We start from the raw sequence: 19,203 nt of genomic DNA, 5'->3' as shown, positions 1-19,203 counted from the left end.
AGGTTGATTTTGGTATATTTAAGTTATAATTAAAAAAAAGACTTACGTGACTTTAATTGCAAAAAATATTAGCGCGTTTAACGGAAGAGTTTCTCTCATTCATTAATTCCTTATCTAAGGTAAATTTTGCCCCAAAAATTATTCAATATTTCGCTCAATACGTTGGTAACTTGAGGCGAAATCATCCAAGAAAGGCATTTGATCAATTCTGAACCTGACTTCTGAGTTATTAAGGCATATTTATATTCGGTTGGTCCCCAGATGTGATCATCTCTTAGATTGCAATAGCAATTCTATTAATGCTTGCTAAACTTGAACCACACGAATTTCCATACTGGACTGAGAACATGAAAAAAAATCAGTTTTTCTTGGCGTCCTTTGATGGAATCAACTGTGATTCCCAGCGCTTCCGTTCGAATTATCACCTTGAAAGTTTAACGTTTCATTGCAACGATAACCTCTTCAGCTTCTTTGTTAAAGGATATGATTATCTAGCCGAAGTCCTTTCAATTTAACCCGAATGAAACTAAATTTTCAATCAATTTAGAGCTGTGTTCTTTAGCTGTGCAATATCTTTAGGTAACCATGGATTGTGGCGATTAAACTGTTGCGTAATTAATGAAGATTAAATCCCGGAAACTGGTTGTATCTTAAGAAGATTTCGAAGATGTGTAGCAATCGGCGAACAAAAAACGAAAGCGAGGATATCTTCTGCTAGTAAGCAGTATCTTGTAGCAAACCTACTACTCCAAGTGTACAAACGATACTTTCGCTACTCGCAGCAGATAGACCGCGTGTTTTTCAGTATCCGATTTGGAACCTATTTTCACGGACGCCAATGTTCGGTAATTAACAACATTTAGACAACTAGTTTAATCGGTTTTGAATAGTGCTATCGCTTTTTTACTTAAAGTTGTTCCTCGTTGATCATCGGGTTTCTTATGGCGACAAAAATGCCCTTGAAGAGTGGAAGACTTGTTTTGGTGGCGGCTCTATTGATACAAAAATATTCGGGAGCTAATAAAATCGGCAACGTTGGATATAGAGACCCGACTGGTAAGTAAAAAAAAGTAAATAATTTTTTGTGGCTTTTGGAAATAACAAAATAAATAAACTTGTTCGACCGCGCCGTTATGCTAATTTACAAGAAGATTTATTTATTACAAAAAAAACCATCCATATTAATGTGGTTTTTGTTAGCAATGTTTATACCAGCGGAATTTGATTTGGATTTTACTATTTTTTGATCGTTTTTTTTGGTCCCAGCTCAAGTTCAGGAAGACTTATTTGATTGAATTCACTTCATTAAATACGATCGCTTTAGTACGTAGCTTCGATGTACTTAATTGAAAGTTTAATCTTCTTTAGTTGCTTTATTGTATTTATTTGCCTCTACTTCCTGTAGGTACAGTTCTATCAATGCTTTCACTAAACGTTTTATATAATTTGTAACATATTTAAAAGCTCCAATTTAGTTGTCAATTAATGTTCATGTGTTTCTCTAAACGCGAGGCATCTTTTAAGCATCAGAAAAAATGTAATTCAGGAAATATCCATATTTGAACCTTGTTACGTAGATTTTAATTACATGCACAATTCAGCACTAAGATGACACAAAAACCGGGAAACTTAAAGAAAGTAAGAAGACGTTGCCCAAGGCGTTTTTATTTGAGATGTTCGGTATTCACACATTCCTAGACTATGTGCTAATTCAAAAGCAAAATTTCTCTCATCTAGCTATTTGATTATTCATTCATCAGTTTAATGTCAAAAGTCGCCTGATAGTTCACAGATTCGGTATGAATCGACAAATTTCTGTTTCAACTAGACTCGGAAGTTTGCTTACGGTTTATGGAAATTGGGATTAAGCTAATCGGAAAAAGGTGTCAACTTTCTCGACCTGCAAAACTTTTTAAGTGCAAACAACTAATAATTGTTGTATTTATTTTTATAATTATCGCTATCAAGCCTCTATTTCTGTGTGTCCAATTTGTTAGCTGTATTATTCTAGTCCTTCAGATCTATTCTAGCAATTATTTATCGTTAATCTAAACACATAATGCAGTTGGTTGTTCATATTTATTGGAAAATTATATAAGTAGATTAAGTACTCTTTCACGATGACTTTCTGAAGTAGAAAGTGTAATAAGTTTAAAATGAATTTAAATATTTTATTTCTTGGCTTAACTGGATCTTACCGTTTTTGAAGTTACTTCTAACATATCAACAAGATGTTTCAGGTGTACGTATCGAGGAATCATTTATCGCAAGAACGGTATTATATAACTCCCCAAGAAATATAAAACATATATATTTTTTAAAATTCTTAACAAATAATAAAATATGTATGTCCCAATTAATTCGAATTTCGTACGAATAAAAATGATTTAAGTTGAACTATTAAAGCTGCTATACCACTTTCAAAATCAAATACACCAATCCTTATGAACAGAACAGCTAACATTTAATAAATTAATAAAACTAATTAAACTTTTTGACAAGAAATACTTAAAAAACTGGATCGTTCAGTTCTAGGAACTTGAAATAAATGTAGAAGTCGCGTATATCTAGAAAAACAGCAAATTATACATTTTTTGTCTCCAGATCTTTTATAGTACCTATTTTTGTGTACTTAGAAGGCTCCACGTAAAAAAATCATTTCTAAATAAAAATTCTCCATAATGCATATGTTTCGACTCCAATGCATTCTTATATTTATTCAGCTCGGAAATCCCAAATAAATTGGTATTTTAAAGTGAAAACTACCAAAAGAAGATGTTCATATGAAAATCGACTATCGATGTTTGGAAGTTCTATTGAATTTGACCTAAATTTGGGTTATATGAAGTTTTCTTCAAACATACGCTTTTTGCGTTAAAACATGTCGAGACGCTACACTCTTTTAAAAACATTTAAAAATGTACTGTTTTTCGCCGGGAATTTAACTTATACATATCATTTTGGTCAATATTCACATTTTTTTTCGTTTTTAAGCAAAGCTTTCTATCGATAGAAAAGTTAGTCCTCGTAAAATGACAAACTGTCCTGCGAGAGGTGAGTTTTTCAAACTACTGCGGTTTAAAAAGAAAAAAGGGGCTATGGATCATTATCAAATCATTATTAAATAAGAACTATCCATAAGTAAGTTGGAATTGACTTTTCTCCTAAACTAAACTTAAAAATAGGCCAGTGTTTAAAAATTACTTTTGAGGCCAAAAAAATACATCTAATATTTGATACCATTTATAGCAATTTTCGGCATGTTATTGCAGTAAAATTTTAGAATAGTGGGACATAAAGCTGGGCTGTATTATGTTTTTGATTCTCTGGTTCGAGGTTCAGCAGGCAACAATGAATGTCAATAAAATGTATTCGTTTGAATTTCAAAATTCCGAGTATAATAAAAAATATAAACAATTTGAGAACTGCGTACATGCATTTCCCGTTTTCTAACTGTATTTATTTGATTCGTTGCTTTAGCATTATAGACTTTTAGATCTTTCTCTTTACTTGCATCATAATTTTATTTTATTACCTGATTTATCTTTTGTTACAGTTATCTTGTGCTGTTATTTTTGAATTATTCTAAGATTGTTGTTGTTAAATTGTAATTCTGTTCAAGGTTGCCTTTTGTTTTTAGAGTTTTCTCAATTCAATACATGACGGAATCAGAATTGCTGTATCCCTAAATCTTTTTTAATAAGGGCTAAATTAAGAAAGTGTTTTAAATTAAAAAAGTGTGTAATTTAAATGTTTTTCTACGTGACGTAATTGATTCTGATAGTTCGCTTCTTGTGCGCTTCCCTATGTAGTAGAGTTCTTTTAATTTCAATGATTTTCCAAGTCCATTTTCGGTTTGTGTGTTTTACGTTTATGGCGTTTACCATTAATACATTTATCAAAACTTTTCAGAGTAATTTGTAGCGATAGAACTGTCGATTTTATGGTGAATATTTGAAATACAAAATTTGGCGCATTTGTCGTACAAAAATTTAAATTAAGAAAAAATGTATTGTATTTAGAAGAAAAATATATGTACATACTGTAAAAAAAATGTGCCATAAATCCAATAAAAAATATCAATTAAATATAAAAAAGTAATTTCCAAATATTCACAACTTAAGTTTGGTAGTTTTAGGATTTAATAAGCAGGTTTTGATAAAATTGTAAGAAATGGGGTAGGCGATGCTGTGAGAGCAAATACAAGAGTTTATTTAAATAATCGAGTAACCACAAATACTTATACATTACATATACACTATAATCACAAATTACTAAAATTTAAATTCCGATTACTTACAAATGCTTTGCAAATAAGTGCAGGTTGAACATATATTTTCGGAACTGTTGGCTGATTGTAGAAAAACAGTTCGACCAAATAGGAAACTGGATACTTTTGCTAGTGCTACGACTCTATAACGATCGGACACTGTTTTTATAATATTTTACTAACTTAAGCGAAAAACTTTATTTTATAGTCTTAATAATTATTATAATAACGGATTAAATCAAAATTATCAGAGCGTTATTAGCAGGCTATTTAATTATTTATTTGTTTGGGGTCATTTAAGGTGCAAAATTTAATTTTTTTTGTTTGTGACAGGCACCACTAATTAACCAGCCACATGCTTATTAGTCGATTTCCTTTACCGATGATTGTTAAATATGATTTCAGTGAGAATTGCGTGTAGTGCGTGCATTCATTTTGCATAAACAAAGATAAGACTGTTTCCTTGCCAAATTTAGTAGTAACCTTTGAAACATGCAATTATGCATTTAAAATGAGAGTTATGACCGGTTTTTCTCAGTCTGCACTAAAAGGAACACTGAAAGCACTAAATTGGAAGACGAGTATGTCGATTACAAGAAGCAGTTGGCCTTATTAAGCAGGAACTTGTGAGATAATGCAAAATCTGTATAAATATCAACCCATTGCATTCGATTAAAAAACAAAATATGCAGATAATTAAATTAAAGTACTTTTTGTGAATAAATTGGAAAGGTTTCTACCTTGGAAATGTGGAGTTTTATATAAAGCATAAACTCTTTTCTTGTTGCATTCATTTGGAGGATTCACTCAACTTAGTTTTTTTTATTGCAAATTCCTAAGATACACACATTATTATTATGCAAGGTGTTATCTATTAGCACGTTCTACTTGATCTTGCTAAAATGGTATTGTTTAAGTAACAATCTGGGTTAAGTACGGAGACTGATGGTTTTTGGTTCAATGGCAGTGCAAAGATTCTTGAGCGGTTTTTAGTCAGTTTCTACACACTCCTACCGATCTCTAAGTGCGATGCTGTAACATAAAAAGTATTTGAAAACTGGTTTGCTAAAACAATAGGATAAGCAATAATACGCCTTGAAGCTTTATTATATAAGCGATTAAATAATGTCAGTAAATCATTAAATTTTCTAAATATTTGCAGTACCACCCTGACGCGCAACTGAGTAATCGAATAAAATTAACATTTACAGTTGGATAATGTGCAACGGTTAATAACAAATGGCGAGAAAAATCCACTGGAATTTGTTTATATTCCGCTAATAACATAACATACGTGTTAGATTATTGATGAGTTTTTTCAGAAACTTTTGCAGTTAGAAATGCCTGCATTTTTACAAGTTTGAAAACGTGTTGGTTAATTTCTGGTTAATGAAGTAGCAAATTACAAATACTACGCATTAATGAGATGCCAAGCAAAATGTAATTTGCTCATGTTTCTGATTGTGGCTTGCTTAATTAAGCTTTTACAGTAACATTAAATGCGTCTTAGATTAACAGTATGACAACTCGAATATTAACGCGATAAAGTTAAATTTCTGTTAAAATATAGTGACTTAATTCGACAAGCTATTCTGATTATATCGATGAAGACTTAAGAAGAATGTTGTCGTGGTATTAAGTCTCGCCAGACTGTGTATAGTATTGTGATGTAATCGAAAAATCGTTGACTAAAATTAACATATAACCACAAGCAAGAGTCGAAAATTAAATTTTGGGTCATAATGGAATTGTTAGTTTCATTGTTGCTAATTTTTTTGCCGAAATGAATTAAATTAAATTGCCTTATTGTACATATGACCAGTAATAAAGCGACAATGAACGGTTACACTTTGACGAATTTAACTTATCGTTAATGTTACTTGCAGAACAAGGCTTTTATGATTTGGAAAGTTAAAAATTATATGTAGATTTTCTATACCGATTTAAAATTAATGAATGCTATTCTTCACGAGAGGTTGCAGATAGGCGCATTAGGTAATCCAAAAGTTTCATCCGCTTCATCAACTCAAATGCAAGATTGTAAAAAAATTATATCTTAAATAAAATGTATGTAAAAATTTATGAAATTATTTATGTAAATTGTTATTACTTGCTAGTTACATGTGCAAAAAATTTTCGAAAATTACTACTATAGAAACGTTTATTTGGCATGAAACCCTTTTGTTCTGCGCTGCAATTGGTTTTGAAGTCAAATATTTAAAGTGAAGGTAATAAAAAATAATTAAAATATAAATACAAGCCGCTATCAAAACTAACTGTCTTAAATATTACTTTCGAATATAATAAATTTACGGTTGTAACTTGAACTAAAACAACTTATCACGAGTTACCAATACAGCGTAGTTAACTAATGCAAATATGTGGATGAATTTGCTGAAACTAAGATCACTTTCAGGAACTTTTTAACATCAATTATATGAAGATTTTTTAAATTTCGTGTAATACAGAATCAAAGAGTACAACTATTTAGTGTATCCTATAACTTGGTGTTAAATTTTAACAATATAAAGTTTATTAAAAACATTTTTAACGTTTATTTTCTTTACAGAACTTTCTCTCCAAAAACGATATTTGTTTCGTCCATTTGGCGTATAAAACATTTGCTCAATCAAATACTTTGTGGCTTTCCAATAAGAACAGAACAAAAATCGCGTAAGAATAAACTGAAACTGCCTGAACCTTCAATAGCATTATCATTTTTGTTAAATTTAGATTTATAATCCTACTCATATTTCTTTAAATTAAATCCCCGTTGGGCATTTTTCTATTCAATCGAATACTTATGATCTGTACGGTGTTGTTTACGCTGTTTCAATTTCTGTAATTTACGCAACTTCAAACCAAAAATGTTTTATATTTGTGAAATGAAAAAAGCAACATTTTGCGTTTTGAATAAAAACGAGTTTCAGTATTATCAAAGATGATCCAGACGTATGCTAATATCAATATAATCAATCATAATAATAATAATAATAATAATAATACCATCTGAAACCCGTACTTGTATTTCGCCCATATATTTAGCTTTCTACCAAATTGGTTCCTTTTGCGGAATACSGGCCATCTGAAACTCTTCTGTGAAAACAGTCTAATTATTATGTCCGTCATTTTATGCGGATTCTGATATGCATTAGATCACGTCTTGATTTTGTAAAAAGTGACATTGCTTGCAATMGAACAATTMTTTAAAAAAGCTAAAAAACTCATCGATATCTTCAGAAGTAAAGATAAAACATGTCGCTCTGCCGATTTTATGACTAGAAAGTGTTTGAATCGTAATAATCGTAATMGACTCGCGTGCAATCTGATTTTACCAAAGACTATTCTTAGTAACACATTTTAGAAGGCTGTWAAGAAAGGGCWATMWKGSTAAAACTGGCAATTTCAAGTTAAAATACAGRTAGTTTAATTTTATACATTTTTATACCAAATTTTGTYGAATTTATTTYCGAATACTTTAAACTGAATTCATTCCCAAGTCATTTTWTGTAGTTTTGTGTAGTGGAATACMTATTTTCCTTGTAAGAATTGTTYATTGTCGATATATGGCAATAATCTCTGGGATACGACATAATTTTCAGCGTAGAATTTGCTTTATTTTAATTTTATAATAATAAAGTTTTYATTGATTGCCAAGCGCTAAGACTAAGATTGCCAAGCGCTAATTTTTTAAAYATCTTGCTTTTATCGCAAGGTTCTCTAAATTCCTTTGTCTCTTTCTTCAATTGAATAMATTAGTTGGWGAYATACGTAACTTGGTTTTCCTCACCTACATTGTTRTTAGAAAATTAATATTTGTGTGTCATATCATCTTGTATTATTAATTATAACAAGATTTCGCTTTTCGTCTTAATTTATTAATTTCTGAACAAACACAGTATACATACAGTCACAGTATACATACAAAGATATTTTACCATATCAAAACAAAATATTTCTTCGACTAGATCAATCATATCTGGAGTTAATCCAGGTTGACTTGTTTTAAAATACTTGGAGATCCACAATGCGAACATCTAGACTAAGTTCCGCTKGTTCAGTTTCTTCCTCAAAGTCGCGTTCACTTAATGTACTTAAGACCTCTACTTMATTTTCTTGGCTAGCAGAGGACAAGTTCAATTATTATAATATTATAGTTATTAAAARWTTGCAGCAGTTACGACCTTTAAGTTCCAGTAACAAGCGTTACCTACATGTRATTCACSCAATTAGATATTTCAACTTTTAATCACATAAATATACAAGTTAATGTCTTAATATCTTCAAAGGCCGTTTTGAGTGGAAGATTAACTTTCAGAAAATAACRAAGTTTCCCAGTACTTTAACTCTATCCAGTTTCAGYTTTGCGTCATAGCAACTTTAAAACGTTATTTAAAGCACATCAGCACCAGTTTGTATTGATATTCAAAATACCATATAAACCTGCAGTTCAAATCATACCCGGAACAGCCATAACGCACGTTTATACTACAGAACAATTATCTAATCCTCCACAATTAAAAATTATACTTTCTCTTATATGCAAATCGGATGCTGAATTAAACGTTTCGACCAAACGGAACACATTCTCCAAATTTGCCGGTACTTTAAAAACGTAAAATTTGTCTGAGGTTTAATTCGGTTTTAATTGGATCTGATAAAACATCAGCAAAAAGAACTGGCTTCGGAAATGTGAAGGTAAACCACTTAGGGGTGATGCACCTATCATATATGCTCAAGATAAACTTGGCTTTGTGTTTTCTTTGATCAGAATCCAATGAATTATTCAGTTCTTCGATGTCAAGTTGAACAAGTCGAAATTTGCGTGTTGAGCTGCCGATTATGATGTAGATATAGATTGTAATAAATTGCGAAGTTTGAAAATTTAATAATCATATAATATATCGCGAACGCAATAAGGAAGATTTTACTGTTTCCTGTTTAATAACTGTCAGCATTTGTTTGCTCAAAGAAATTTCTTTCCGTGTCTAAATAAAATTTTTTTGCTTAATCGGACTTATTGTCTCTTGCTTATTTGATTTTAACTTTGATTTATTTTATGTCCTCACTCGGGCGTTGACTGCATTTTGCCAAACGATAAATGGTTAGTTAATTGCCATGATTTAAAATTATTTAAATAAAGTTTACTTTGTGCCCAGGCAGTCGTTAACGTAACACATGCGATGCGGCGTAATAGCCACGTTTCCAAACGAAATTATATTGATTATTAATTACGGTTTAGGAAACTAGAGCCCCATAAATTTACAATTTAAAATTGGAATTAAGAAGGATTTTTCACAAGAAAATATAATTTAATTGCGTTACATAAGTTACAATGCTCTTTTAAGGACTACCCAAAATAATAAAAACCTATTTTGACTATAGTGACCTGAAAAAGAATGTACAGCTTTGAAATATTAGGATTCCGTAAAATATCATTCGATTCTTGGAGATGGGATGCGTATTTAGGGTACTTTCCCATTGTTGATTGTTGTACCTATTACACGAAAATATTAGGTGTGTCTTGCGGAGTTAAACAATGGAATTTCGTTGTTGTGTAGGTGTTTAAAGCAATATTGAATTTCATTCAGGTAATAAATTATATTATTTGCTTGAATAGAAATCGGCCAAAATTACATTAGATCTATTGAATGTTGAGCATAATGTGCTAAATTTAATGTTGATCGTTGATCATCTACTAGACTTTGGCCTTTGCAGTGTAAAAATTCAGCTTAAACTGTCACTATTTGTTTTCCAGCCTGAATTTAATTTGTACCGATTTATCACCATTTAACATTAATGTGCTTTTCCAGGCATATTTATTAAATAACAAAGAAAGGTTGATCTACAATTATCGATTGCATCACAAGATCAGATTGCAATGCAATTTTAGAATGTTCAATTTATGGTTGTCCGAGAAAGTATTTTATTTATATCGGAATGCTCGAAAACCATCTTTAAAAGCCTAATTAATTCAACTAAGGCAAGTTAATTAAAACACTAAATCCTTTACGTAATCGAGGTAGTCGTGACAGTCGCGTTGAATAACTAGGCTAAGAATTTGCAAATCTAGATCATTCCTCTATAGCCGTTCTTGTGCTGAATTGGCTATTACAAATTTTTGAAGAACATTTTTTTTGTTATGCAAACGTGTTCAATGATCATTATTCAATGTGTGAAACGACTACAATTATTGTAAGTTTCCAATCCATAAACTAAAATATGTATTTTAATAACTAGATTGGTATCATTTGTTTTAAGTTTGCAATTAGTGGAAAACGCTGTAATAATCGTAATTTTTACACCAATCCGGATATACAGGGTGCGCCAACAAAAATGAGACAGAGCTGTTTTCTCAGTACATACACGTATGCAAAAATGTTTGGACATGTTACTTTGTAGTAAATACTGACTGTCAATGCTTTGCTTCCTTGGGTCTGAAAAGGATGAAACACTCAAACGGCGGGATCGAGTGGTAGATCAGATTAAAGGTTTTCTCGAGGACTTTTTGGCGCTATAAAATTTGTTAGTTTTAAGCAACCGATCATGAGTACATCGATTTTCTTATGAGCACCCAAAATACGTAAAGCAGAAGGGGGGCACATTCACCCATTAGACAACCTTCCTGCTCCACACTTAAGTTGACGTGTCCGATCATTTTTTGCATAATTTCAGTATCAACAGTGGAAATAGTTCTATTTCGTATTATTTGGCTCACCCTGTATGTGCAACATGATATATTTGCAATACTGATTGTGTTAAAAAAAATTATTTATAAATGCCGAATATATTTTCTGTTAAAGCTCAGTTAGGCCACAAGAAGAATATAAATCGAACATGCCCTGATTAATTAAACTATTATAACTGATTTTAATACCGAATTTATTTAATTGGTATTAAATTTGCGTATATAATAATTTCACTACTCTCAGCATAAATGGCTAGGAATATTAGTTATAATTTAAATAGTATCTCCAAAATCATACAAAATAATTCGGCTTTGTTATGGAATTCAATCGGGTAACAATCGCTTTGCGATTTTTTACTATTCTAATTGAATTTTCATTATTATAATGTGTAATATAACGGAGCGTATTTTTAGCAGTACAATTGGTGCCCAATCTCATGTTTTTTCATAGCATTATTTAAATACACAAAATAACAAGCCAGGAAAATTGTTTCTTTCATTTTATGCCGCTATGCTAAATATGTTTTATATCAAGGGGGCCTACTAACTATAAAAATAAAAATAAAATTCAATGATGAATGTGTCCTATTTATAGGTGGAACAGATGCTAATTTAAATTTATATATGTTATGTATAATAAAAAATTGCTAAACAGTTAAAGCATTGCTTAAACCTACGCGAATATCGAAGTTTTTTAAATGTTATTCCAGAATCAAAATTATAATTTCATAAATGTTTAAATGTTTAAAAACAATCAAAAGTTTATGAATTTGGAAATGTTTTATTTTGGATAAAGTAATCAGTAAAGCTTTTAGGAATTATAAAAGACATTTAAAAATGAGATTGAAAGTTATTAAGTGATATGAATTATGGAGTTGTCAATGGAGGATTGAGTTAAAATCGGCAATGGCAAACTGATCCGTGATTATATATTTTAGAGTTTATTTAATTAATATTTTTTACAATTTATTACATACATTTTCTTTACTGCGACTATAAAATGCATTGGATTTCAATACTAAAATAAAACAAAAAATAGGTAAAAGTAACTTATATTATATTTATAGGTATTTATATTACAGCAGGAATAATGTACGTTTGGACGTTCATTTTAAATTTTTTCAGGGCATACTCAAATTTTCTTGACGAAAAAAGCGAACATGCTTTTCTACATTTTTTTCTCTCGCAACAAGAACTAATTTTGGAAAAAACTATTCAATTTGAGGCTCACTTTGATTGCATTTACTTCTATTTCAGCTTGTTCTAAGAAAGATCTCCATGAAAATGATAAATATTAAAAAAGGACACAAATTAGTTGTATTACGAAACGTTAAATATGTCACGTCCCAACACAATTTAGGCGTCTGAAGGGAATAATGATTATTTTTCTGGAAATTTCCGAAGCCCATATTTATCTGTTGCTGTCTATTTATTGCTCATAAGACACATTCGACAATTGAAGCGTTCAAACATCGAACTCAGCAAAGACGGGGAAAAATCAGTTCGGTTTAGATTGTCATTTTTGTAGAAAAACTTCCCATAAGTCCGATAGTGCTGTCTAGTTTATTGTCCAAGCTTCGGATCATCTTGTCAAATGTTAAACATACGAGTTAGTGAATTGTATAAAAATACTAATATTTTTCGAAAATTTTGCTACTCTAGTAGCACCTGCAGACTTTTGCTTACGCTATTTAATATTCAGTCTCACAAATCAGGTCGTATCTAGTCTTGCCTGGAGCAGTTTCTATTTGCATGGATATAAAACCTGTAGGACCGATTGCTATTTTTTTTTGTTATGTATATCACTTTACATAGATTTTTTTAAACCTTTGTATCGTTTTGCTGATGATGATCTGACAACTATTTGAAAAATTCAATTTTTGGAAAAATTGGTTTTATCGTAACGATCGAGTCGACAATTTTGTAAAATTTATATAAAATTTTATTTTACAATAACAAATATAGATACTTTCAGATTGAAGATAACAAGCTGAACTATTTGAACAAAAAAATGCCTATTGTTTTACACATAATTAAAGAAAATTTTCTTTCCGAACAGACTAACTTATCTTGCAGTTCAAATATTACCTTAGAAATGAATGAAATTTCCAATGGGCTTCCTAATAAACGGCTTTATGGGTTTTAAAACAGCGTAAATGAATTCTAATAAACCGATCAACTTTTTAATGCCCTTTCACAGGCATTCTTAAGGAAATAAATAACTACCTTGCTGATGTAATTGTACTAGTTGTAAACATACTTGTTACATTTTCCTATATATGAAGATTTATCGATGTTTCCTTGGGTGCATACGCTCATTCTCCAATTACTATTCATGTACTATCTATGTGAACTAGATTAATCGGTAATCCGTGATATACCATTTTTTTTTCAAACAGTTTTCTCTAAGTGCAAAATGCGAGGGTGTTCATTAGTTGTTAGATGTAGGTGGACCCATAAATAAAGCCACAATAATCGCTATTTAGTAGATTAATAAATTGGTTGAACTATTTCAAATCGATTGTCTGTTTTCAAAGAGTTTTTAATTATTTTCTGGGCAACGGTTCAAGAAAGAATCAACCGTTAAAGGTCAAGTGCAAGTGCAAGTTGAAGTTACAATAGGGATGGCTGACGACTTCGATTTACCCAGTTTACAATAATTGGAGTTTATCGGCTGTCAGCTAATCCAAATAAAAATAGAAAAAAATGTAACGAATATTTCAATTTATTATGAAATTAATTTATTTCAGAAAAAATGTGAACAAAAGGACGCAAAAAGAATTATAAGGAAATTAATGGAAAATCACCAACTGGAAAACGAAGACAGATACGAAAAAACTGCAAGAGATCAGAAAATTCTTAAATTGAACAGCAAATTCAAAAATTTGTTCGGTAGAAGTCAGTGGCACAGCAAAAAAAAATCAGGGGATAAAATGATTATGCCTCTATAAAAAAGCTCACCCTGTAGATTTTTACAACCAGTCGCCTTACCTCCGGGTAAAGGGTCTAAACATTAGCCTACGTTAAAAATTTGAGCAAAATATATCATAAACTGTAGGAGTTAAAGAGAAAATACATACAACAGTTTTTTGTAACTTTAACACCCTGTATCTCGTTAACCATGGGCCTGAGAAAAAAACTTGCATGGAAACTCGATTTGTTTTGGGGGCCTCTACACGCCCCTGCTCTGTATCCATAAGGTTGTGAATCACCCTGTATAAGAAAAATTACGTTTATTCCAGTACATTGTTCCGTTCAATTATTCACGACTAAAGCTGATTCAGACAGTAAATATGGCGAATTCAATTGTGCAGCAGCAACGTAAAACGTTACCCAAACGTAAAAAAAAAATTTTAAGGCTGCTATGGCTAAAAATGTTGAAAAAGTTACGAAGTGAATAGACATTAGCTGAAGATACGATAGAAGACAAATATTCCTTTCGCCCGCAGAACGCTTTGAATTATCAAAAGTTGAAAAATTCTTGAACATCATTAATTCAACAATTTCTTTCGTGTCTCCTCTGTGACTTAAAACCAATTTTTTGAAGCAAAAGTAACTCCAAAATAGGCTTTACAAAACACAAAAGGCAAGATGTACAATTTGAAAATGTTTAAACATAATTTTCAGAAAGTATCGAGCCTAATACGTAGTGGCCTCCTAATAGCCCAGATCTTAATCGTGTAGATTACACCATATGGAGAAGATTGGAAAGGCGTATGACAATTTAAATTTTTATAACCAATGTCGATAAAGTAATTAAAATATTCGAATTTAGCTGGGAGTACTTTCATCAGGCTAATTTATACTAATCTATATTAATCTCATAACGATGCTTTAAATAATATAAACAAGATTCATAGCATTATATCAATTCCATGCGGTTAAAGTACTCATACCAATAGAGGCTATTAAACGTTTGAAAATTGATACGTAGAAAATAGTTAATTGCTAAATGCACATTTTATTGTTTTTAAAAATTACATTAAAGTATTTCAAAATAGTGTTCAGTTTGCTTTTCATTTTTTTTATTCGGTTGATTTTTAATTAAATTCACATTATTTTCCTAGTGTTGAGTCCTGAATAATTTGGACGTAATAAACGCGTTTGACTCCATAGTTATCTTACTAGTTAAATTAATGATTTTGTTCACCTGTCTGTTAAAGTCTGTTATTTCTCGGTTTCAGGTCAGCTGGACTTGGACCTGAGAGAAATTCAAAGGCAAAATCAAATAACCAAGCAAATTCTGCAAAATTTTCTGGAAAAAAGCCTATACGGCAAAAGATTCTCCAATACTCCAAGTTTGCTCGATATTTTGCCCAATCGCATAATTCGAAGAACTTCTAGTAATAACATTCAAGAACTATTGGGAAATTCGACCCAAGAAAACGATAGTAGGGAGACCTTAGATGGCGATGAAACTGAAAATGTTGATAGTTACTATGAGGATTTTGACTTTGAAGGTAAATTCTACGGTTAGATAGGAGTAGCTAGCTAGATCTGCCACTATTTGCTTGCATTTTTTACTTTCGCTTCTAACGGCTTGTTGATGTTGAATCGGATGCAAGTTGGCAACAACTAGTTTTCTAGTGCATACAAAATATCAAATTATCGAAAGTGGTCAGGAAAATAGAGAAAGCTGCACCAGATTTAGTACTAATTGATGGTGATTTATTTTCTGAATTGCTATGCATAAATATGACGTCGAGAAGTATGTTTTCGCATTTACATGTATTTCATACTGAATGCTTTCAAATGTATTTTTTGAGGCGCTTTATATGAGCTTGATTTAAAACTTCTCGTTAAAACAGCCCAATAGTAGTTTTACAAAGCTGATTGGTCAATGATTAGTTGTAAACTGTTCTTTCTAAAGTTGCTAAATCGACTAGTTTTAATGAGACGGGTTTTTAATGGCATCTACTACAATGTCTATGGGATCATTGTCTACATGGGTGACAATTCAATAAACATTTGCATTCCTGTTAATACGTTTGCATGGTTTGCGTAATATTTCGAAAAATAGTCTAACCTAATTTAAAATACCAATATTCAGTTATTGGCAAATACATGCAATGGACAGACATTCGAATAGGCATTGTTTTCAGTAATTAACAAATTGAATAATCAGTTCAAAATAATGACATACGTATATACAAGGCGGTCAACGAAGAGTATATAAACTATATTTAACAACTCTACTTTTTCTGGGTTTCAAAGATTCTTAAATGATTTGTGTTGGTTGTTAAACATTCAATTCAAACAAACAATTCATTGTTGCTCTAGAACCCATAAAAGCCCCGTTGATTGACAATTATTTGATTCTGATCGTAGTTTATTTTTCATGCTTCCTTTCATTTCTGTTCAAATTATGCTTTGATAGTTAGTTTCCAACTTGGTAACTTCGTTTCAAGATTTCACTTCTTGGAATTGAGCAAAAGAGTCGGAAAAATCTAATTTACCTTTGATTGTAAAAAACAACAAATATTGCCAAACTTTAAAGAAAGTATAGAAGAGAACGAATTTTTTTATATTTCCAGAATTTTTAGTCCATATTTATAAAGGTAGAGACATTTTCAGATTCATAATTTCGAATTAATTCGTCAATGTTTGTTTATTAACGATTTTTTAGAGAGAGAGTTTATTAATTAATAATTTTTATGCTTTTATCGATTCTCAAACATTTCAAACTTCTTTAACAGATCGAATTCAAGTTTTTTGTTCCGTTTGTATTCATAAAATAAAATAATTATTAACGCAAAAAGTTAATACAATGTAAACATAGATATTGTCGAAATTTTATTTTATAAGTCGTGCAATTTTATTGCTATTAACCTACAATTTTATTGCTGTTTTTAATTAAAATTCTAAATAATTTAATTTAAATTGTAGACAACCTGGATTTTTTTGCTATTAAAAATTCAGACAATTTAAAACACGGAAAGTTTTTTATATCGGGGAATAAACCGTATATTTGATTAGTGTTTATTCAAAATTAATATCCTTGTTTTACTTAACTAAATATATGTAAGTAACTTATTTGTTTACTTTCTATTCCACTTATGTTTTCAATGAAAATATGTTCCCAAACTTAATTACTTCGTATCCATTTCCGCCTTGAAATTTTAACCAATTAGTTAGAAAAATTTAAATTGCTGATGATTTTAAAAACACAATAAAAATCGCTATAATTTATGCAAAAGAATGAATAGAAAAACATTTCAAAACTTTCATTAGTTTACATATATTTTTTATTCATTTCGTTTTTGGAGCACATAGATACGTTTTCGGAATTTAGAATTATTTAAACAACGTTAGTTTATTAATTAGCTAATTCATTACATGCCTTAATGCATTCTCAAAATATCTGAAATTCCCTTAAAAGATCGAATTCAAAAAGTTATACAATGTAAACAATGAAATCGAAAGAAATTATTTCTCAAGTCGTGAGTGACGACTGCGATTCCTGTTTTTATTTATAATTCTAGATAATCTTGTTAGTTTATTTAGATTTTCTTGCATTAAAAAATAACACAGGAGGTTTTTTATGTGAGAGAATAAACTGAATCTTTGATGGTTATTTATTGAAACTTAATATTTTGTTTTATTCTACTAATTATAAATAACTTTCTTGTTTATTTTGTTTTCCAAAAATTTTACGAAAATATGTCTCCAAGCTTGGCAACTTCGAATTAAATTTTCGTTGATTGTGGAAACATTTTAAACGTCTCGAAAATTTAAAGAAAAGAAGAACGGGAAAAAAAATTGATTATTTCCAACATTTTTAATAGATTTGTTACTTTCCTCGTTTTTGGAGCAAGTTGAAACTTTTCTGATTGATAATTCGGCATTAAGCATCAATTGAACAACGTTCGTTAATTAATTAAAATGCCTTAATGAATTCTCGAAATATCTCAAATTTCTTAAAAAGATCGAATTCAAATTGGTAGGTGTTTGATTAATTTGGATTCGCAAATTTAAAATATTATTAAAGCAAAAATATAATACATATAATGTAAATATTGAAATTGGCAAAAATTGGAAATTGAAATAAAAAAAATTATTATTAAAAATTTAATATTGCTGTTTTATTTTGGTAATTATAAATAACTTTTTTGTATATTTTGTGCTTCAATTATGCTTTTAATGAGAATATGTTTCCAAGGTTGGTAACTTCGTATCCAACTTATTCTCGAAATTTAAACAAAATAGTTTTTGCAAATTTTTTACATTAAAAATCGACAAAATGTAAAGAAGGGAAGAAAAAAAAAATTTCACTTTTACATTTTATGGAACCAATATTTACAGCGTTTTAATTGATTTTTCTAGTAATCACGTTTTCAGATTAAGTTCAGAAGTTTCTAGATTTATGCTTATAACTCGGAATTTAGAAYTATTACAACGTTCGCTAATAAATTAATTGATTGCTTAAAATGATTGAGTTCAAATTGGTAAGGGTTTGTTCAATTTGTACTGGCAAAGTTAAATTATTGTCAACGCAACGATTTAGTATAAAGTAAAAAACGTTTAAAGGTAAAAAAATATTCTAAAGTCGCGCGTGAATACGAGTGTTTTTATTTATAATTTTAGATAAGTTTATTAGTTTATGTGCAATTGATTGCTGTTAAAAAGTCAGAAACATATTAAAACACAAAAAGTTATTTTATATAAGGGAACAGAACATGTGATGATTTTTTTTTGTGAAAGCAAAATAAAAAGCGCCAAAATTTGACTTTTCTACCTTCTTATCTGGAGTAAATAAGAAGTCGAGACCTCAGCAGAGAAGTTTTCAGAATGATATTTGGGAATTTTGAATTAATTCATCAAAGTTTGTTTATTAATTAATTCGTTAAATACTTTTATGAATTCTAATTTTTTTATTAATAGATTTCACATTCGTAGGTGTTTGTTCAACTTGTGTTCGAAAAATTGGATATTTATAACGCAAGAAAACAATGTAAACACGGAAATTGCGGAGAACTTATTTCTCAAGTAGTGCGTGACTGGGATTGCTGTTTTTAATTATAATTCTAGATAATCTTCTTATTTTATGTGAATTTTGTTGCTATTAAAAAGTCCCATATATTTTGAAACAAAGTTCTTTGATTTGAGAGAAAAACGGTTATTGTATTATTAGGCATCAGTGTTTTACTTTACTAATAATTATAAGTAATTTTTCTATTAATTCCGATTTTTATTCAAAATCATTTCTTCGCTCATATTTTTGTATTGTTTGGAAAATTCTGTGCTT

General features: G+C 30.0%; 1 protein-coding gene across 1 annotated transcript in view; it reads left to right on the top strand.

Moving 5' to 3' along the window:
• Positions 1 to 716: 716 nt before the first annotated feature.
• LOC109544284 (mannose-binding protein C) overlaps positions 717 to 19,203 on the top strand; it is a 37,831-nt gene continuing 19,344 nt past the window's right edge. Inside the window, exons 1-2 of the mRNA XM_019914383.2 lie at positions 717 to 1,056; positions 15,143 to 15,418. Of these exons, the coding sequence (XP_019769942.1) occupies positions 942 to 1,056; positions 15,143 to 15,418 (391 nt within the window). The 5' untranslated portion in view covers positions 717 to 941. The remainder of the gene's footprint in view (positions 1,057 to 15,142; positions 15,419 to 19,203) is intronic.

The sequence above is a fragment of the Dendroctonus ponderosae genome, unplaced genomic scaffold, assembly GCF_020466585.1.
Source record: "Dendroctonus ponderosae isolate FM_Combo_2020 unplaced genomic scaffold, Dpon_F_20191213v2 Dpon_F_20191213_4, whole genome shotgun sequence".
Taxonomy (NCBI): Eukaryota; Metazoa; Arthropoda; class Insecta; order Coleoptera; family Curculionidae; genus Dendroctonus; species Dendroctonus ponderosae.
Note: the sequence above shows the minus strand (reverse complement) of the source record. Positions and strands in the feature narration are given on the sequence as shown.